The sequence below is a fragment of the Danio rerio genome, chromosome 1, assembly GCF_052040795.2.
Source record: "Danio rerio strain M-AB ecotype USA chromosome 1, GRCz13ab, whole genome shotgun sequence".
Classification (NCBI taxonomy): domain Eukaryota; kingdom Metazoa; phylum Chordata; class Actinopteri; order Cypriniformes; family Danionidae; genus Danio; species Danio rerio.
Genome location: NC_141021.1, coordinates 15,325,013 through 15,348,480, shown reverse-complemented (window position 1 = coordinate 15,348,480; position 23,468 = coordinate 15,325,013). Strand labels below are relative to the sequence as shown.

Genomic DNA, 23,468 nt, shown 5'->3' with positions numbered 1-23,468 from the left:
TCTGAATATTACTAACTTCCATTGAGGCATTTTTGTTATTTTAGAAGTTTCAGCCAAATACAGTTCAAAATATCTTTTCTTTTCTTTCTTTCTTTCTTTCTTTCTTTCTTTCTTTCTTTCTCTAAATTTATCAATTTATTTATTTTATTGATTTATGGCAACCGTCTTTTTTCTTTCTATTTAAGTCAGAAAAAAATGGTTGTTTTTTTTAAAATATGAAAACTTTATATTGTGAAATATGCAATTAAGTTATTAGTAAATCAAGTTTTTTTTTTTTTTTTACTTTTGTTTTTATTCGTTTTAACATAACGGAACAAACAGATCACCAGAGGCATCACATACAACTATTACATTCTTCTTATACAGTCGTTTTTATAGTACAGGTTACTCTCCCATTAGCCCCCCAGCCCAACCCACCCGTAAAAGGTACTGTATTATAAGCATAAACACCAACATAGTTTCCTTTAAGTCCATATGATTCAGTCTTTTACAATCTGTAATGTGCGGTCCAAACAAAATATTTCACATATATAATATATTATATATGTGATATTTTCTTAGTAAATCAATTTTATGTGTTAATTCTACTGATTAAACTTTATTGTTTAAAATTGGACATTTTAGTGACTTGAAGTGACAATTCAGTAAGTTGAAACATTTCTTTTATGTTTATATTTTATGCAACACCCAAAAATAACCTTATAGAAAACAGAAGCAACAATCAGGCACATAAAACTCTTTCCTCCAGGATATCATGGTTTCTGGATTTGTTTGTTAGACTGCAACTCTCAGTACTTCATTTACCATATCATTTTTAATCAGCACACACCACTAAAACAGAACTTGAAGAGGACTTGTTAACAATTTTGTCATTTGTACCTCCGCTAAACCTCAATAAATGCTAATTTTGCATGTGCAATCTTTTGTTTACTGCTAAAAAAAAAAAGACGACCTAGTCATATCTGACTGTAAGGAAAGTTTTTGTTTTTTACGTTTACATTTAGTCTTTAGCAGACACTTTTGTTCAAAGCGACTTACAATTGAATTGTTTCCATTTCAGTATTGCTATCTAAACTTTGCAAGTCAAAAAATAAAACATATTATCCCACTGGTAATTTGAAAGAGGTTGAACACAGCAGTGTGGCAGTGGGAGGGTTTGGTAATGCAGAAGGTACAGAAGGTCGCGAGTGTGAACAGCTGCCAGAGACACGCACAAGTAAAAAGGCTTTGATGTACTAGAAAGAACTGCCTGGCAGAGATATAGCCTGTGATGTCATGATGGCACTGCACCATTTGCAGGAATCAGCGCTTCTGTCAATGTAGCTTTTGCCCAGGCTAGACAACAATGGGTGAAAGCAAACTAAAAACATACACATTTAAAATAATCGGGATTATCCCCTTCTCACAAAGTACAATCTACCAGGACTTTCTAAAAACCGTATAGCTAACAGAGAGTTGAAAGAACCTGTCTCTTAAGCTGGAAAGAAGTTTACAGCAGCCTGATTCTTGGAAATCAGAGGTCTTCAAATTTAGCATTAGTCAACAGATTCCCACAGATTAGATCATATTCATATAAATACAAAATCTAAGAACTGCGTTGAAATGTTACAGTGTGCAACACTTCCAGGTTGTTGAATTATGTATGAAATAATGCATTTAGGCTGAGAGAAAAGCTATAAGAAACTGGTGCATTCATTTCTTGGTCTCAAAAGTATGAAAGAGTGTTTTTGTTATAAGTTACCTGGTTGCATGTCGAAATGTCTTGTCCGCTCTTGAGGAACTCAAGCACCTTTTCAATGTTGCCTGCCCGGGCTGCTCGCAGGAAGCTGGTGTTACTGTCCGACTGTAGAATCAAACCAACAGGGAAAACATCAGAAAACCTCTGTGCAGCTCTAAAACAATGACAGATTGCAAAGCGATATTCGTGTAAACAAAGACTGTTTGACTTATTTTGTCACTGCAATGTGACATACATTTTCTAAAAATAGGCAGTAATGTTGGCGTCCGGTGCTCTTCCTAGTGTAAAAGGTTCTTTAGATTTTTAAAACGCGCTTCACTTCAAATTGTGGTTCTTTTAATTGTTGTGGACGGACGAACGGACAGACAAACAGACAGACAGACGGACGGACGGACGGACGGACGGACGGACGGACGGACGGACGGACGGACAGACGGACGGACGGACGGACGGACGGACGGACGGACGGACGGACGGACGGACGGACGGACGGACGGACGGACGGACGGACGGACGGACAGACGGACAGACGGACAGACGGACAGACGGACAGACGGACAGACAGACAGACGGACAGACAGACAGACAGATAGATAAATGGATGGACCGACGGACGGACAAACGGATAGATAGATAGATAGACGGACAGACAGACAGATAGGCGGACGAACGGATAGATCAGGGGTCACCAATCTCGGTCCAGGAGGGCAGGTGTCCTTGCAGGGTTTGGCTTTATCTTGCCTCAACACACCTGCCTAGGTGTTTCAAGCATACCTAGTAAGACCTTGATTAGCTTGTTCAGGTGTGTTTGATTAGGGTTGGAGCTAAAATCTGCAGGACACCGGCCCTCCAGGAACAAGCTTGGTGACCACTGGGATAGATAGACAGACAGACAGACAGACAGACAGACAGACAGACAGACAGACAGACAGACAGACAGATAGATAGATAGATAGATAGATAGATAGATAGATAGGGTTTTAGTATGTTGTTAGCATATTTTAGCTTATTGCCTTGACATTATAGCATCACTGCATATGTTGGTATGTTTTAATGCTGTTATGCTGGTCTTTCTGATTTTAGTGCTGGTTTTGCTAGTTTCAATGCTAGATTTGCTGACCAGCATTGAGACCAGCAAGACCATCACTAAAACCAGCAACACCATCACTGAAACCAGCAAGACCAGCACTACAACCAGCAACACCATCACTGAAACCAGCAAGACCAGCACTAAAACCAGCAACACCATCACTGAAACCAGCAAGACCAGCACTACAACCAGCAACACCATCACTGAAACCAGCAAGACCAGCACTAAAACCAGCAACACCATCACTGAAACCAGCAAGACCAGCACTACAACCAGCAACACCATCACTGAAACCAGCAAGACCAGCACTAAAACCAGCAACACCATCACTGAAACCAGCAAGACCAGCACTAAAACCAGCAAGACCAGCACTAAAACCAGCAAGACCAGCACTGAAACCAGCAAGACCTACATCAAAACTTACCTTACCAACATATGTTTTTTTTTTAGCAGGGATGTTTCATTGTATGTTTTAGTGTGACTATAGCACGTATCACTATACTGCTTTCATCATGTAGCTGTCATGTATAGCTGTCATGTTGCTATGGCTTTTGAATGGATGAACAGCATGTTTGTGTGCCATGGTGGGACTATTCTAGAAGCATGTTTGTATCATTTATATCATGCTAGCATTTGCTAGCATCTCCTCTTATCAGAATTGTGTGACTATAACTATGCTAAATATAGACAGCAAAACAGAATGAAGGCAGCTGACATGACACACACACACACACACACACACACAGATATGTATGTGTGTACAGTTATGCACTGAAAGCCTTGCCATTCGAAGAATAACATTAATACTAAGATCTCATTTAAGATAATTAAGCTCTGGCAGTAGTATTTAAGGTGTTAATTTATAGATCAGTAACTCTCAGGTCATGTAGAGTGTGAAGCTTTACTGTGTCTGGTCACCACAAGCTATTGACCAAAATATTCGAGGCATGACCTCCTGACCTTTGCTCCTTTTGAGGTCCAGAGGTCATAACCCAACACGTGTGGGATCCAAAGTTAAACAGAGACTAAACGTTGGTTCATGAAGTAGCCCTGCACACTATAGGAAGTCAAGCAGGCAACAAAAGTTCAAAATGAGTTTGTGACAATTCAAAGATTTAACTATTAAACATGATATAACAACAATGATGTTTAAACGTTAAAGTGCTTGATACACTGTGTTGTGTTATGAGCACCAGCGATCTAGCGGCTGCAAATCATTGGTAAACATGCAAATCGCTAAAGGACTACAAATCCACCACTATATGGATTTTATAAACCACACACACACACTATTCAGGGCTGAGTCTTGTTTATCTGTGTGCATTACAACAGGTTTTTTGTTTTAGCCTCGCCTTGTTTTGACCCTTGCTTTGTTAGTTTGTTTTGATTCATTGCTGACTATTTGATTCAGTGATTCACTGACTATTTGTCTGTTCTGTGACCACGAGTTTGGATTGCTCTGCATGTACCTGTTTGACCTTGTTGACCATTGCCTGCCAGACCATTCTTGTAATAAACTGCACGTGGATCCTCAACCCTGTTGTATAGCATCCTTCACATTACAAAATGTGGATGCCAACAGATTTGAAATGGTTTTTGGATCTACCAAATCTTATTAAACCAAATTTGCGCTCACTTTTAAGCGCTTCAATTTTACAACCTTATGCCAAAATGGATTTATTCACTCTCAGACCATCAGAAACAAAATTCTCTGGTCTGATGAGACTAAAATTTAACTCATTGCAGTGAATGCCAGGCGGTATGTTTGGAAAAAACCAGGCACCGCTCAGCACCAGGCTAATACCATCCCTACAGTGAAGCATGGTGGCGGCAGCATCATGATGGGGATGTTTTTCAGCAGCAGGAACTGGAAGACTAGTCAGGATAGAGGAAGAGATGAATGAAGCAATGTACAGAAACATCCTGAATGAAAACCAGCTTCAGAGTGTTCTTGACCTCAGAATGGGGCGACAGTTCATCTTCCAGTAGGACAATGACCCAAAGCACACTGCCAAATTATCAATGGAGTGGCTTCACAACAACTCGGTGAATTTCCTTGAGTGGCCCAGCCGGAGCCCAGACCTAAATCCTATTGAACATCTCTGGAGAGATTTGAAATTAGCTGTACCATCCAACGCTTCCCATCCAACCTGACAATGCTTAAATGGTACTGCAAAGAGGAATGGGCAAAAAATCCTAAAGACAGGTGTGCCAAGCTTGTGGCATCATATTCAAAAAGACTTGAGGCTGTAATTGTTGCCAAAGGTGCATCAACAAAGTATTGAGCAAATTTTTCAGGTTCACCTCAAGCGCTATGAATACTTTTAAAATGCACTGTAGGCAAAATGAATGAATAAATAAATTATTCAAGCTAACAACACTTTCAAGATCTTATGAAACTGCTTAAATAATATAAAAGTGGCAAAAATTTTAAGATAATAGCTACGTTTACAAAAACTGTTAAGGACGGTTGGCATTCATGTTGCCTGAGACATCACATATACTAAAATTGGTTTGATACAGAGAAGATTAGCATGATCCCTGGGTATCCAAACCGTTTTATTGGCTGTTGATTTCATTTCCATGTATTCCTTTGTTCCTTTGTAAAGACATTTCTCAAAAAAAATCTTCTTTTATGTAAATAATATCAAACTAATTAGGAATTATATGCAGCTCAGTACATGACAATGGCATAACACTGTTAAGATTTAATATACCAAATGTTCTAAATGACACATTAACTGCAATCATAGTAGTTGCTAAAGATTCTGAGTTAGTACTAGCGTGTATTGGTTCCAGTGGTAAATTACATCAACAATCCTCTACTGATCTGAGGTGTCATTAAGATGCCCTTACCATAGTATCCGTCTCATAGTTGTAGTAACGCTCCAGATATGGATCACTTCCAATAGTCCGCAGGCCTTTATTAGAACCACACACCCTACACATTGCAGCATTGCCCATGGTAAATAGTGATCCAAAGCTTTGCAAAATGCAGCACCACACTTTACATCAGTGTATTCCCCTCACTTGCTGTGTCTTTTTCAGTGACAACCAGCCACCAAACATCAGACCGTTCCTTTGGAGATTGATTCTAACTGGCTCACATGCACTTAGCTTTATGGGTTTGCATTATCCTCAGTCTTCAGGTAGTACCCAGGAGCCCATTCAATTATCAGCTTCAGAGCATCTATCCAGCTAATGCAAAATCCCCCAAACTTTCATGTCTATCTTTCTCCTCAGGTCCCAAACATCATCTCTTATGTGCTCTTTCTGATCCCTGCCCCACGCCTTCAGTGAGAATCTTCGACCCGTGTTGGAGTTGATCCCTTGTCTCCTTTGCTTTTCCGGTTTTGTCTCTCTTCCCGCCTGGCTTCGTGACTGACAACTGCGGCCGTAAATGTGTCTCCCATTGCTATATCAGGCTGAACATCCGCCCCATCCAGAATCCTGGGATGGGTTATTTTTAACCCCTCCAGGCCTAGGCAGCTATGTGACAGGGCAAGGAACAGCGAGAGGCAATCCTGCCGGGAAGAGCCAGCTGGGAAACTTGCCCTTATCCTCCTGAGCTTCAGGAATGTCTATCTACTGAGACAACTAAAGTCCAAAAAAGAGGGCATACTCAGAAAAAACACAATATCTATGGTCTCCAAACAACAAACCATTTGCATTTAGTGTGAGAATAAGAGCTACAAAATTCGGTGAAATCTTTCGCAATGCAGGTTAACAGCACATAATTCCAATCACACACGAGGAGACTAAACCGCTATAGTAAAGTGAATCAGATTGGTGTCTGTGGGTCATCTCTGGCCCTGAGGCACTTCACATTGATTACACTGTGAGTCAGCACTAGTTCGACTTCTACTACAGACATATTGATGTGCCATTGACTACTCTGTCAATGCCATTTTGCCTGCTAACCATTGTACAATCTGTTTTACAACAGTTAACGGGGCAAATTAAGTCAGTTTGTTCACAGTTCTATATAAATGTGCCACCCTCAAGATTAGTAGTGAACTCAGTGACTCTTGTGGAGACCTATCTGCATTCGAGACACATTTCTCTGTGTAATTTTGAGGACACTGATATTTACATCACCTTGAATGAACCACCTTGGCAACATGCACAGACTTACTTGCAAAAAGGCAGGTACTGTAACACAAATTCTTGCAATCCAAAGCCACGTCTCTACAATACATCATGAAACCTTAACCAGATAGAAATCTTTATAGAAGATGTAGCAATTACAAAACCAAACTTGAAAAAGAAGGTAGGTTGTCGATGTTTGTCATACATTCTCTGTCATTGAACATGCCAATGGCAATTCTTTCTGTTTAAACAGGCTGTGCAGAGGTAAGCAATTACACATTTTGACAAGCAGGTAACCTATTGTAATGTTCAGACTTAAATTTTTGATTGGATAAACTTTTCTTGGTCCTACGGCTTCCACAGAATATTAAAATACACATAAATAGACTTGGACCACTTAATTTAATAATTTCAATTAGGATGCGAAAAGACTTTCAGCCAGCATAACACAAATTGTGACAATCATCTAATGGAGTTAACTTGTTAACAAAGGCAGAACCACGCCTCACTTTGTCTTCTTAACCAATCACCTACTCAATAAAACTTATTTAAGGCAGACCAGCCCTCTAGCACCATTCTTCTCGTTCTCTCGAACCCACCCTCCCTCTCTCTATTTCCTCCCTTCCCATCAACAATCCTATAACCCTCTCTTCACTCCTAGGTTGAATTGGGTTGTCCAATCACTCAAAATAATAAATATTACACAAAAACACCTAAATATTACAGAGACGGTACCCCCGTTCTGAGTCTCTGGGTATCATCGTAAAAGGCTCAATTAACCTACCTACTGTTTAAAATTAATTTTAAAAAGAGGGCTTGGCACCCAACCCCACCCCTAACCCCAACCATCATTGGGGGATGAGCAAATCATACTAAATTGTACATATTAGATCTTACGAATTCATACGAATTAGCCACTAAATCAAAAAATTACGAATTACTGTGAGATTGCGTTGCACACACACACACGCACGCACACACACACACACACACACACACACACACACACACACACACACACACACACACACACACACCCCTCTTTCTCTCTCTCAGCCTGTGACTGATTCACAGTTGGTAAGTGCTGTAACTTACAATTTTGCTGCAAAATGCAATACTAGTAATAACTCGTCAACAACTTTGTATATGACCATAAAATAAGCATGATAATCAATGGGTTGCTTACTATCCAACCTGATAGAGCTTGAGAGGTACTGCAAAGAGGAATATGCAAAAATTCCCAAAGACAGGTGTGCCAAGCTTGTGGCGTCATATTCAAAAAACTTGAGGCTGTAATTGCAGCCAAAGGTGCATCAACAAAGTATTGAGCAAAGGCTGTGAAAACTGATGTACATGTGATTTTTCTGTTTTTTTTTTTTGTTTTTGTTTTTTAAATAAATTTGCTACAATTTAATTTTTTTTTCTTTTTTCACATTGTTATTATGGGGCATTGTGTGTAGAATTTTGAGGAAATAAATTAATTTAATCCATTTTGGAATGAGGCTGTAACATAAAAAAATGTGGAAAAAGTGAAGCGCTATGAATACTTTCCGGATGCACTATATATATATATATAATTAATTAATTTTTTTCTTAGTGTTTTAATATTTTAAAATGTAATTTGTTCCTGTAACTCACTGCAATTACAAATGTGCTTTTCTTTTAGCAAATTTAAAATGTTTTAGAAAGTAAAAAAATATAAAAGTTTAGATAAAAAGTTTTATCTTACGGACTCCAAACAATTAAACTGTATCTTTGCGAATTATAACTGCTTTTTAATTCTCAAGGTGTATTTACAGTAAAACTGCAGTCTATATGAAAACATGTACATTCACAGCTCTAAACATTATATGTATTTCAGTTATGTTAACCTGCTTATATGAGCAGTTAAAGGTTCCAGGAGATCATGCGGGTCAAACAGCTACACTCATAATTACAGGACATGTTTACATGTTTAATAGCACATTTCTGATGGTAAACATTTTCACTTCCATTAAGCTTTTTTAAAACTCTTTTTTTAAACTTCTTTGTAAACGATGGGTATTTAATGAAAGATTTGTTCATTATGTCTGTCGTGACAAATAAATGAATTAATAATGATAATTTCTTATAACAAATCTTTGGCTGCATTATGATTATTTACTAACACTTAAAAAACTTTATTAAAAAACATGTGTCAAAATGTTGTATCATCATTACACATGCAACCAATGAGATTTTGCCCTGTAGAGACAAATCTGCATACAGGATGATCCTATTTTCTAAGCCTCTTCCAGTATCTGTGCTCTGAAACAGGTGCAGAACAGCTGACTACAGGATTTATCCCTAGAGCTCATCTGCAGCACGAAAAACTGAAAAAAGACACCATAAAACGATTCATTAATTAATTATTGCATGCTGCAGATAACAATGGTTTGACAAATGAGAAATCAAAATTAATTTGACATTTCAAATAAACAAAAAAAAATATCTTATAATAAAAACCATGCTGCATGAAAAGGCATGCATAAGTAATCAGACTGAGGCCATTGAATTAAATTTGCATGCACTAGCAACATGTAATAATAATCATTAACAATTATAAAATGACTTACTGTTAATGCAATTTTGAAAAAAGAAGTTTCATTAAGATGCCATATGAAAATATTCAAATCAAGATCATATCGTGTATGACATCATCGTACCCTTTGACCTTAATAAACCCTCTGTGCATGTGAATGTCAGTGAGATTAACTCTCATCACAGATACAGTATTTTACATCCGCTAACACTGAAAGCACAGAAATGAACAATTCACAATGAATTACTACACATTAAACAGTGCACCACAACACCGTACTTCAGCATATCAAGAAAGACAATGAATATTTCTGAATATTTCCTTTTCTTTGCCATGATTTGCATATTAATTTTGAATTATTAAACATTTTAAATATATGATCTCAGATTTCTTTAAACCCAGCAGTCTGCTCTAATACTGTAAATATGACTAATAGGTCAATAGGTCAGCTTTATCAGAGCTATAATGGACAAATCTGAGGTGAAATCAAATGTTTTTAGTGGTCTGTAAATCTCAATACCTTTCGTTTGCGTTCTGCCCTCTCTTTATGCCTCCTGCGTCTCTCTCTGGCTTTGGCGAGAGCCTTTATCTCAGGAGGTTGTTCCAGTTCCCTTGCCTTTTTCAGGTGTGCTGCAGCGTGTGCCATGATGCCAATCGACACAAAGATTTCAGATGTGGAATAATCCCTTAAAGATAACTAAAGCTGTGTAAAGCAAAGGATGGAGTCGCTGTTTTGCATTCCCAATGGCCCTTACTAATGCGCCTTCTCTGAATAAAGAGATAACAAATGCTCCGTGTCTCTGTCCTTCACTCTGAATAACTTATCTACTGTGATCCTCTGTGAATTCACTCTTCGGTGCAGTTTGACTGTTTTCCCCCCACTGCGAGTCCAGTGCAGTGGTTGGCTGGAGAGAAAAGCTTACTTGCTGAATCTGAATTTATATCACCATGTGCAAACTAGAGACCAGAGAGAGAAAGAGAGAGATCGAGAGAGAGAGAGAGAGAGAGAGAGAGAAAGAGAGAGAGAGACTTTGACTTCTAAACCCCTTTTTAATACCATTTCTCTAAAATGGTTCTCTATCACTTATCAAAACAATTCTACAAGAAAATTTTCACAGAAACAAATATAAAACAACGACCCAAGCTCATACTGAAAACGTACCGCTATATACATTTCAGGAGATCGCGAAACATGTTCTCGGAGGTACATTTTTTGCAGTTTTTGTTTTCGTGAATCCACCAGAGGCTGCTGTGAACACTTTTTGAGGTCTCAAATTTCTCTCGCTAGTGCCATTCGTGCTTGCTGTTCTTGCATAAATCCACAAGAGGCTGCTGTCGACTGACTGACTGACTGACTAACCGACTGACCCACCCTCTTACTTCCCTGAACCCAATCAATAGTGTTTTCAAAAGCACCAACTGACCTGACCAACCACTTCACTAAACCCAATTGACAGTTTTAAAAGGCAATCCAGAAAAAGAAAAACCCTCGCCTGACTTTTAACACATTTTCAGATTTTACTACATTATTACCCTGTTATTTACTTCTGTTTTTGTCTTACCCACTTTCTGGAACCGTTCTACACCAGACTCAAACCCCGTTGTCATAGTCAACTCCTCTCTGCATGTCGAGTCCGCCAATGTACATGGTAAGCTAACTGGACAAACTGGTAACAGCTGGAAAGCCATCCATTCAAAGGTAATCGGTCAGCTGTTAAGCGCGAACAGGAACAGCATTATATCACCCCGTAGAGTTTGTTTTAAACACGAAATTCAGCAATACGTTCTTCTGTCTACATTATTCGCAATCTCCAGGAATGTACTGTATATAGGGCTCCGTTTTCAGAATTAGCCTATGTTGAAAAAAACACACTCGCTCAATATCATTCAACAGCAATTCTTATTTATAGCAATGATTTAAAGAGAGATAGAGAGAGAAGGTGAGACTTTGATTTTTAAAATAAGTTTTTAATATGTGATTTCTCTAAAATGCTTCTCTATCACTTCTGAAAACAATTTTACAAGAAAATAACTCACAGGGAAAAAAAAAGATAAATTGACAAAAAAACACTCAGTATCACTAAAACTTCTATATTGCCGCAATTAATTTTTAAAAAGGTACATTATGAATTTGTTTATAATATGCACATTCTTAAGCAACTACAAATTCTAGCAATGATTTAAAAAAAGGGAGAGTGAGAGACTTTGACTTTTAAAAACCTTTTTAATATACCATTTCTCTAAAACAGGTGCCCAAAGTAGGGCCCATGAGACAAAGTTGGCCCATGGTAACCTTTGGTTCGGCTTACCATCCCATGGGGATGATGGTGAGTTGATTGCGGAGAACACCTTTGACAGAGATCATCATTTCGAATTTAATGGAACCTTTGGGTTCTTTGTTTAATGGGCCAGCGAGCCTTATCGCTTCCGTTGAACTGTCTTTCCTTTAAAAAATTTATTTTTACATTTAAGGTCTGATATTTAAAAAATCTGTGATCTTCACTGCCTGATCTCAGACTGGATAAGAAGCATTGCATTGAAATCTATTTTACCCCACCATGTCTTTAAAATATGACAGTTTATTTTACCCCAGTATTTTCAATGCAGTTTCTGTGCTCATGACGGCACTAGCACTTACACTGCCTTTCATTTCATTTTACGATTGAACAACTAAATGAATGCTTACTGTAAGTCTATTGAACTGAATGTATTGTGATTACATCACAACATCGATGCTGTAAAAGAAACCTTGTGAAATTGAAAATAGTCACATTAAGCTTTCACAGAAAGATTGTCATTGGCTGACAAACACTTGCTGTGTATATAGCCCATTGAGGAGCTACAAAAAAAGCCAACTAAAATTTTATGTTTCATTCAAATGTTGTAAATCATTCAGACTTGTGAAATAATGTAAATACTGTCACTTGACAGGACAATGCACAAGTCATCTACGAGCAAATCAAGGTAATACGCAAATAAGTGAGGAAACTACCCATGGCAAATATAATACAATTTGGTATATTAAACTTCCGCCCCAGCCCTCAATACAGTTTTGTTTTTGGCCCTTTAAAAGAAAAAGTTTGAACACCCCTGCTCTAAAGGATATCACTACTCAAAACAATTTTACAAAAAAAAAAAAAAAAAAAATCACAGAAACAAAATTAAAAATAAACTGAGCAAAAACCTACACTCATTATCACTAAAATTTCTCTAACACCCCAAATCATTTTGATCAAAAATGGTAAATTATCAACTTGTTTATAATACGCTAATTCAACAGCAACTCTAAATTCTAGCAAAGATTTAAGAGAGAGAGAGAGTGAGAGAGAGCTGACCAGTCTGTCCAGATGTAAAGGCATCCAGCTATGGCATTAATAGGAGAAAAGACTGGGTAGAGATAAATAAAAGCTGTTGTTTCAGAGAAGTGGCTTGAAATTGGTTATAAGGAGAGCATGACAAACAGATAGTCTACAGAGACAACTGCGGAACATCACGTTGCTGGGGTGGAGTTTGGGGAAGACCACAGAGGAGGTATATTGGGAATGAATACACTGGGGCAAAGAGCAAGCCACATATACAAATCTACCTGCAGGGAAATGATACGCTCTGACACACAGCTACTGCAATAGACTCAGACTGCTGTGTGTTTCCCAAAACTGCATGCTTGCAAGTTTTGTTATTACCTACAGTTTTTTTTTTCAGTGAACGATCACAAACTGCATTGCAGACTCCAGTAAATCCATGATTTTCGTTTGAAGATGACTTCAATAGATTATGTACTCAAGCTAAATAAACCAGATATCAAGCAGTGTGATCTACATCCTTCATTCCACTCATACACGTTTCCTTTTACATCTTTTAGCTTGTTAGAAGAATTAAAGTGCAGTTTATGAAGAGTGTGCATGTGTGTCTGTGCTTTAGTACAACTACAAAACTCCAGAATTGCTTAATAAGCAATACTAGATAATGTACATCTAGTTGTTCTCACAGAATAAAGCCAGACAGGTTTCCCACTAAGCAATGTTATGTTTAATAGACATCTAATAGATATCTAACATGGATGTCTTTTCCAAAACAAGGCTAAATTTGGGCTGTTAGTGATTTATATACTTTAATAGTCTGTGCTATTCTTAGATAACCGGCAGCCCAAATTTAGCCTTGCTTTAGCCAAAACATCTATGTTTAGACATCAATTAGACATCTATTAGACTTCTTTTAAACGTACAAAAAATGCTTGCTGGGATGTGAAGTCTGTCTAAACTGTGTATTTGATGATTAGTGTAGTTTTGGGCTATTCTTATATGTTTATTAGATTTTCACTGGCAAATCAAATTTAGCAGAGACATCTAGGTTTAGACATCAATTAGACATCTATTAGACTTCTTTTAAACATACAAAAAAAGCTTGCTGGGATGTGAAGTCTGTTTAAACTGTGTATTTGACGACTAGTTTAGTTGGGCTATTCTTATATGTGTATTAGATTTTCACTGGCAGCCCAAATTTAGCCTTGCTTTAGAGACATCATTTAGACATTCATTAGATATATATTCGACTTCTTTTAAATATTATATATTATATTGTAGGGTTTTATTCTGCAAGAACAACTGCCTAGATGTACATGATCCTTTATTATTGCTTATTACCCGGCTACTTGGCATTAAACTAAACAGTTACACAAAAATCTGTACTAAATCTTTCATTAAACATAAAGCCGACAGAAACAAACATGAATGCATGACAAAAAAATGTAGACCTTTATTTTTTAAATATGTATGTCAATATACTTATTAACTCTTGAACAAGATGGTTTGTTGTGCCCGAATTATGTACCTGTATTAGGCTCAGCGGTTTTTATCTGGGAATAATTTACTTTGGAATGTCGTAATTGACCAGTCAGAATCGATTATTCCAGAAAGCTGTGCAATTAAGCAAAATAACAGAGAATAGCGAAGCAGTCCTTAGGATGCTATTAGTAATTCACAGCAGTAATCTGACATTACAGATTTATTTTTTTAATCAGCAGAAGTTATCACTCCATCATCTGTGTGATAGTTCGAACCAACTATTTCAAGAAACCAGCTGGTTAGCTTTTCTAACAATGCATAATTTATTTTGGAAATGTACCATTATAGTGTGCCGCATGGCAAAGTGGTAATAAATTTACCACAAAAAAAAAATTGTAAAATCAAAAAGAGAAATTCAATTAAATGAGTTTATTACACTCTAATAATGTACATATCAACTGTACCTAATAGAAATGCAACTAGAAATACAATACCCTACACACATTGGTGTGGTGCTAAATAAAAATGTAAAATTCTAGACTTGAAAACATTAGTTAGTTTACTCAAATGTTTTGAGCAATGTGAATTTATGTTTTACAGTGCTCAGAAATGCAGAGATGCAGGATGCAAAGAGATGGGTCTGCAAATCTTGAAGGATTTGAAGGTGACTTCTAAACGGTAACTGCACAAGATCTTGTGGAAAAAGTAATTTAATATGTCAAGTGGACAAGATCTTATAGAAAAAGTCATTTATTTTACAAATATTCTGAGTATCTCGGTTAAGCCATTTGCAAATAACTGCAAATAAAACTGGAGCACAAACAGAGAAATATTGCAAACAACATAGATTACTTGTTGCTCATTTGAAAGGTGAGGAAATCATCAATTCTCAGAATTTGCAGCTCTCTAACCATTCATAAATCTCTGGTTTTCAGTCAAGATCATCTAAAAATAATTAAACTTTCATTTAAAATTAATAGTTTAAAAAGAAAGTCATTTTTATGAGCGTCTTAACTTTTAATGCAACTCATTAATGCAAAGCAAAGCAAAATGTCTAATGTGTAATGTTACAAAGAATAAAAGAAAAAAATTTCTGTTCATCAAGGAAGATTGCTTTCAAGATTCAATTATATAAATTGTATTCATATGTTTTATTACACATCAGTATCATAATATGGCAAATAAGTACAAAGCCTTTACAGGTCAGTTTCAAAGGAAATTTTGTAAATTGTGGTCCTTACCAGAATATATGCAGTATATATCCCTTACACAAACTAGCCCATGCAGACTTTACCACTCCGTGCTCAAACACCTGTCGTGTACATGACAAAAACAAAATACTTCATCACCACCCTTTGGTCTCTAAAAGTAACTACACCTCAATGAATCAGACATCTGCACACTGACACCTGCTGGCTAAACTGCACAGTCATCCAGGAGCTCCAAACAAGCTCACTTCTGGAGCAGTGTAGATGCTCTCTGAGAACGGACCATCGTTTGTGTACCATATAATGAGCATGGTTAGGGGCTACAGTGGTATTTTGGGTTAAAAAGAGGAAACTGATAGTTTTTTTATTTTGCACATTTTTAACATAATTAAAAAAAAAAAAAAAAAAACAAAGCAATCAAATAAATTTGGCATTTGGTACAAACTGTAATCATATTACTTTTTAAACATTGTATTTTTCAACTGTAGTCATCAGTTAAATCATCTAACGAATTAGAAAATGATATTAAACGAATTATGAATTGTCATTTTTTTATTTCAATCGGTGTAATTTAAGATAAATACTGAATTTTTAATATAATTTGGAATAATATGCAACATTTTATTTTATTTTCAGTAGGCCTATTAGTGTTCTGTCCCTTTTTGTGGTAAATAACAACAACAACAATAGTAATAATAATAATAATGATAATAATAATAATAATAATAATAATAATAATAATAATAATAATTTTAATCTGATCTGGATGAATAAATTAATTAAATTCTATTCTATACTTTTTGAAATGAAAGTATAAAATGTGTGTAATAATTCCTTTAAAAACATTTTTTTCACTTGAATTAGAAAAAAATACATATATAACACTATAAAATAATGTTTTCATCACTTCTATTTATATTCTATTTAAGTGAAAAATATACACTGAAGTCAATTAACTTTTATTTATGTTTATTTATGTTGCATCAATAAAAATCTATTTAAAATACAGGCCCTGTTTCAAACCTGTTCACCCAAAGCGCTATTCCACAATTCCAATAAATTATTTACAATGGATCAAAAACATTTCATTTACTACAGATGGTGTTACATTCCAGTAAAAGATTCTATCCCTTAACATGTGCTGGTTGTTATTTATTCATGCACAAAGCAACAGACTGAAAAGCAGCAGAAAGAAGCTATTGAAATGCAGAAAAAAAATCTATAAAACATTGATCCTGTATGATAACTGATATTCTCCAGTGCAGCACAAGAGCCGTGTGTAACCAGCTCAAAAACAGACTTACACACTATGCAGAGCAAAGATGGAAGAACAGTTAGGTTCCTTCAACCTGCTATAATTGTTTAAGTCACAGTCAACCAGATCAAAACCAGCTATTTCAGTGTCTAAATCACAGCATATTAAGTTAGATAAACTATAAAGAGGCAAAAATGCTGTAGTGCTCATGATTTTTTTCATGGACATTCATGCACAATCTGTTAAGTAACAATTTCCAAACTTTGTTATTCACAAGTGTTTTTGCTTTATTTAAGATGGTGAACTGCTTCATGGAACCTTGATCTCTGCTTTGTTGACTTTCAATGTTAAAAATTCAACTCTACAGTTTACCAAAGTAACTTTTATTGACATTTTAGTAGTTTGAAATATTATCATGTATAATAAATAATATATAGAGAAATATAAATATAAAAATATATATAATTGTCTGTAAAATAGCAGAAAATGTACTGGCAGTTAATTATGAGGTTTTTGTACCATAATATACAATACCAATCCAGACAATATATCACTTTAAACTATTAAAAATGTTAATAAAAGTCACTTTTTCTAACTTTTTAAGGTTAAAAGTGGTTAGAAGAAAGACCAAGGTCCCATAATGAAATTCAAAAGCATTAATAAATGGGGGAAAATTAAAACATAAATCACAAAATATGGAAAACTGCTAATTTACAGATATGTTTTAGTGCACATCACAATATTAACATTTTGGACTTTTTAGCTTTTCATAAAATGTTTTTCAGTACAACTAAAATATACTTGAAAGTGTTCATTTTTTTTAGCACTTTAACAATTTGTGTCTGTAGATTTCAAGTCTGTTTTCCCTCTGACATTTCACCTCATGAATACTTACAACACCAAACTGTTGAAGATTCTGATAGATTCATTCTGAAGATTTTACAGAAAGAGATGTTCATATAATTTGTTGTTTATATACAATATTTTATTGTTGATTTAATTGTTTTTTTTTTGTTCACAGTAATTTCTGAATTATGGAGATACAGTGATAAAAGATTGCCAGAGTCAAAAGATTCCCAAAGATGCAACCCAGGACTAGGAAACACCCATACAATTTCACATTCACACACACACGTTTGTTTTTGTGAAAAGTGGGGACGTTACATAGGTTTCCATTCATTTTATACGGTCCAAACCGTATATTGTATTGCCCTCACCCCGCCCCACCCCTAAACCCAAACATCACAAGAGACTGTGTGCAGCTTTACTCTCTGATTAAACTCATCCTGTAGGATTTATAAGCATTTTGAGAAATGAGGACGTCACCAATGTCCTCATATTTCACCTCCTTTTTGTAATACCTGAGTCATACCCATGTCATTATACAGATTTGTGTCCTGATATGTCACAAAAACACGTACACACACACACACACACACACACACACGCGCACACACACACACACACACACACAAACACCCATACAAGGGTCAATTTAGTTTATCTAATTCACCTATAGCACATGTGTTTGGACTGTGGGGTAAACCGAAGCACCCAGAGGAAACCCACGCCAACACAGGGAGAAAAAACTTCACACAGAAACACCAACAAGTCCAGCTAGGACTAAAACCACCAACCTTTTTGCTGCGAGGAAAAGAATTTTGAACAAGAATTTTATACTTGACTTCCTCCAATGTTCCAATTTCTTTGCTAGAAATCTTCACAAATTAGTGCGCATTTCATTTAGCGGCCAAATTTGCACATTTGAACAAAACTGTTTAGAAAACTCTAAATTTCCATGTCAGTGTTGTGATGCCTATTCGTTTTAAATTTGTTTTAACCTATACCCTTTCTTGCCCTAAAGATATCATTCACCCAAAAATGAAAATTCTGTCATCATAGTCAATTTCCACTTGTTCCAAACCCGTTTGAGGTTCTTTCTTCTGCTGAACACAAAAGAAGATATTCTGAAGAAAGTTGAAAACCTGTAACCATTGACTTCCATAGTTTTGTTTTTTCCTACTACTGTTACAGGTTTTCAGCTTTCTTCAAAATACCTCCTTTGTGTTCAGCTGAAAAAAAGAAACTCAAACAGGTTTGGAGCCACTTGAGAGAGAGTAAATACTGAGTAAATTTTCCTTTTGGATGAATTCTATCTCTTTAATTTTAAACTTAAGTTGCTGCCTCACTATCACCTCATAACAAAGCAGACAGAGATCAAACCATAAAGCTTGAGTAAACATGCTAAAAACACTAAAGCGAGAGAGACATCTGGTCCATTTGAGCTTGAACAGGTCTTGTCGCACTGATAAATAGACAAGCAGAGGACAGAATCGATAGACTGATATACATGAGCTGAGTTTGCAGAGGCGCCAGGTCTCAGATATCAGCAACGCTCCCAGGGGAATACAAGTTAGCATCATCTCCACACTTACTGAACATCATTACCCAGGATGCTTAGGTTTCACCCATCACAGCTGTTAGAGGGCAAATTGTGCAGCGTCAGGAGCCTCTGCTAAAACAATGAAAGCTTTTTACATGTGCTCAGAAGTACTAAGTACACATTTGAAGATGCGTTTTGATTTAAAGTGACAGTTTGGTTATTACAAGAACACACTTAAAGAGACTTTGGTAAAGTTTCCTCATCGTTTTCTCACACTTAAGTGATTTTAAATGATTTTGCTCAACGTAAAACAAGATATTGTGAAGAATTTTGGGAAAAGCAGCCATCGGAATCGGTCTCTAAAAATAGTTCAAACTCTTTGTTTATGGCTGACAGAGTTAACAGGTACATTACATCTGGAAAAAATCCGGTATACCCTAATCAACAAAGTTATGTTACTTGAAAAAAAAATTCTACAACTTTTTTACAAATTAGTAATTAATATGTTTACTATGCCTTTAGCAGGGCCGTAGCCAGGGGGGTTCAGGTGGTTCAAAAGACCCACCCTTCTTCGAACAAAGTCCAGAATTTGGCCCCTAAATGAGCAAATTTTTTCTCAGTTTTGACAGTTTGCCATTATAAGTTTTGAAAACAACCAATAGAAGACGTCTTTAAGAAGAATTACCAATTAAAGAAGACTTTTCATATTTAAATGGACAAATTCTGACTGAGGAAATGAGCTGGACAGTTTGTTATTTGCCTATAGGCTTCAGATTCAGATTCCCATTTTATTTATTTTTTATTTATTTAATTTTTTTTTATGATGGATGATATGATGCATTTCTAGAGTTCACACTTAGCTGATGATTGATTATAAAGCTTGTTTGGCATGCTGTCCCGGGAGAGAGCCCTGAGCTCAAAAGATCCTCGAGCCCGGGGCTCCCTCTCGTTTGCAAGGTTTGAGTTTGAGCTTAGGTATAGATCTCGAAAACTCCCCTGCTGTTGTAGCTAATGAACAGATAGTGATTGCTCTTAAAGGATAACTATTTAGTAGGAGCATGTCTATGGTGCCGATTTGGATTAGTCAATTAACTTAGGTTGCATGTTTTTTTGATGGTGGGAGGAAACCGGGGAACCTGGGGGAAACCCACATGAGCACAGGGAGAACGTGTAAACTCCACACAGAAACGTTGGCTGGCTTGGTAAGGACTAGAACCAGTGACGTTCTTGCTGTGAGCTAACCACTCAGCTAACCACTGGGCCACCGTTCCTCGCATCCAGGAAAGGAGGAGGAGTAGGGGTGGAAGGGGGGATTCTTCAAAATGAAGATGGCTGCTATATGGAACTTAGGGTATTTATAGTGGCTTAGGAATCATCCGATTGGTGAATTAAAAATTGAATATTGCTGAGCCAGCTGCAAACAATCATAAGCACTTGATCCTCTCAAAATTAGTTTATAAATAAACTTCACTTAAAAATATTTTTTCATATTTCAAAAATTATAATCTCATCACATTATATATATATAAACTGTAATAACTTATGGTTTAAATGCACATTTGTAAATAAACATACATTTTTGTAAACAAAAATAGTATGATAAGCACTTTGACAAATATGTAGGACGTATGTTTGTTGCATCAAAAAGTGTGGTAGTGATAACCATCCAACAAGCTAATGCAGCACAAATTAGTCCTTAAAATGTCACTAAAATGCAGTATTTGAACCTCGAATAACTGCAAATAGGTCCACTTTTTAAAAAAAAAGAACCACCCATTTTAATAGGCTGGCTACAGGCCTGTTTAGTACCTACTTTACCATTGGATAGCACTGGTGGGTAGTTGGTTTGGGGGAATGCATGTTTATTTTTTTATTACTACTGTTGGTTTCTGTTTTTTTTTTTTTTAATGTCTGATTGTTAAAATGTAGGTTGTATGTTTATATTTTAAAAAAGTGTATTTAAAAGTGAATTTCTGCTAAAGTTTTTAATAATCAAAATACTTAAACCGATATCTAAAAATACTACAGAAGTCAATGGTTGATTTAGCCCAATTTCTTTAATTCTTTAGTATATCTTCTTTTGTGTTCAACCAAAAAAAAAAAAAAAAAAAAAGACACTCAAACAGGTTTGAAACAAGTAAAAAATGATGACAGAATTTTGGGTGAACTATCCCTTTAAAATTGTTTTAATATTAAAAAACCAAGAAGTGATGGGTGTGAGGCCACAAATGTGATGTTGATTTTACACAACATTAGTAGTCACAATTAAAAATATGCTAACGAACAGTTACTAATTCTTGGATGCTTTTCATTTATTAAAGCTTTTGATTGGATTATGAGACCTTGAACTTTTCACAGCTATAAAAGTAACTTTTAATGCCATTTTTAGTAGTTTGGAACAATATATTACGTAGGAAATGTGGAAAAGTGAAGGTGTTATAATTAAAAATCACAATTATATGATTTGACAGCCTGATCTCACGAGAAAACGTAAGTATTTTACGTTTTGGCAGTTTAGTGGCTAATTCGTACGAATTCGTACGAGTTAAGTCGTAAGAAAATGTACGATTTTAGAAAGGAGGTGTGGCACCTAACCCCACCCCTAAACCCAACCGTCATTGGGGGATACGCAAATCGTACTAAAATGTACGAATTAGATCGTACGAATTTGTACGAATTAGCCACTAAATGAAAAAGTTACGAATTGCCGTGAGATTGTGTTGGATTTGATGTGCATGTAGTGTGTTGTAGACGCTGTTTATACTCTTAAAGCTGAGTCTGCACTTTTCCACTTACATCATCCGTAACCTGTTCTGTCTTGAAGCTCTTAGAGTGTTTGTTATTAGGCCATTAGTCAACACATTGATCTTTCATAAAAGCTCACTCAGTCAATCCCTTTTCTCTTCACAAATCCATCACTCTAATGCACTAGATGTTCAAGCAGAAATGCAGCAATATAGAAATATCGGCTGATTCTTGGCTTATTTTTGTCAAGGCTGACAACCAACATGATGTCAGATATTTTAAAGAAAAGAAATGAACTGTTTTTGCACTAAAACTCTGAATAAAAGTTTGATATGATGCAAAATGTTAACTTTTTCTCAGTAACTTTGGTACATTTTAAAAATATTTTTAAATATATTTTAAAACCTAAGTGCAGAACTTTACATTGTAAAATCTATAACAGATTTATCAATGAACACATCAGTGCAGTCAAAAACACAAGTACTTTTGTCATTGTTTACAAACATGTTCAATAGAGAACCATAGATATTATGGGTTACACTTCCAGCAGTAATGGTCACACTTTATTTTGATGGCCGGTTTATTACATCACATCTACATGCCAACTTATTCTCATTAGATTATAAGTAGACTGTTAGATAGGGGTTAGGGTTAGAGTAAGTTCAATTCAATTCAATTCATGTTGATTTTTATAGCACTTTTACAATGTGGATTGTCTCAAAGCAGCTTGAAATAGATAATTATAGTGAATTGAAAATGTCAGTTCAGTTCAGTTCAGTTTAGTTCAGTTCAGTTCAGTGTGGTCTAATATTTGCTGCTGAGACACCGAACCCCAAAGAGAAATCCATCGATGCGCAGCTCTACAAGTCCCAAACCAAGCAATCCAGTGGTGACAACGGCAAGAAAAAAAAATCAGTAAGTTGACATGTACTTCAAAGTTTCTTAGTCAGTTAAATGTCTGTTGAAGGAGCAGAATCAACAAATATTAAGCAGACAGTCTACTAATACTCAAATGGACCATCAAAATTAAGTGTTACCGCAGTAATTTCTGAAGATGTAACAGTGGAGTAATAACTTTAATGTAATTAAATTACATTTTAAAATCTATCAAATAAGAAACTGCTATTTTAAACAACATTAAACTGCTTTTACTACATTTTCATTAAATAAATACAGCTTTTGTAACTGATAGAAGCTGGACAACAGAGTTGGGATCTACGTGCAGATTTATTAACAAAGAATAGTCAGGCAGGCAATGGTCAAAACAGAGGCACAAAGGTAATCCAAAACCGTAGTCTAAAAACAGGCAAATGGTCAGGCCAGCCAGCAAAGTATCAATAATAGGAAAAACAAAGCAAGGATTGAGACACATAAAGACTAGACATTATTTATGTTTGTTGATGTTATCGGATGACAAAAGAACAAGACTCAGCAGCGTGTGTGTGTTTGGAAGGTGTATATATAGCCTGTGCAACTGAACAGCTGTGTGCAACTTCAGCTGTGTGTGTTTGCAATCATGGGGGATCTGGACCAGGTGTGTGAGTGAAGTGCATGATGGCATTTAGTTCATTAAAGTGGCAGATTTGTAGTTCTTCGATGGTGACTGTAACAGCCTT

At 36.0% G+C, this 23,468-nt stretch overlaps 1 protein-coding gene across 50 annotated transcripts in view; it reads right to left on the bottom strand.

Annotated features, from left to right (window-relative positions):
• Window positions 1-23,468, bottom strand: part of ank2a (ankyrin 2a, neuronal) — a 131,158-nt gene that overhangs the window by 80,570 nt on the left and 27,120 nt on the right. For 32 of the 50 annotated variants that reach the window (XM_087236795.1, XM_087236805.1, XM_087236801.1 and 29 more), the window contains exons 1-2: window positions 9,998-10,251; window positions 1,742-1,843 (exon numbers count right to left, since the gene is read on the bottom strand). In XM_087236795.1, the coding sequence (XP_087092921.1) occupies window positions 1,742-1,843; window positions 9,998-10,123 (228 nt within the window). In that variant the 5' untranslated portion in view covers window positions 10,124-10,251. Of the gene's footprint in view, window positions 1-1,741; window positions 1,844-5,684; window positions 6,221-9,997; window positions 10,252-23,468 lie in introns of those variants that run through there. The other 18 variants (XM_087236796.1, XM_087236832.1, XM_087236802.1 and 15 more) reach the window with 2 other exon arrangements.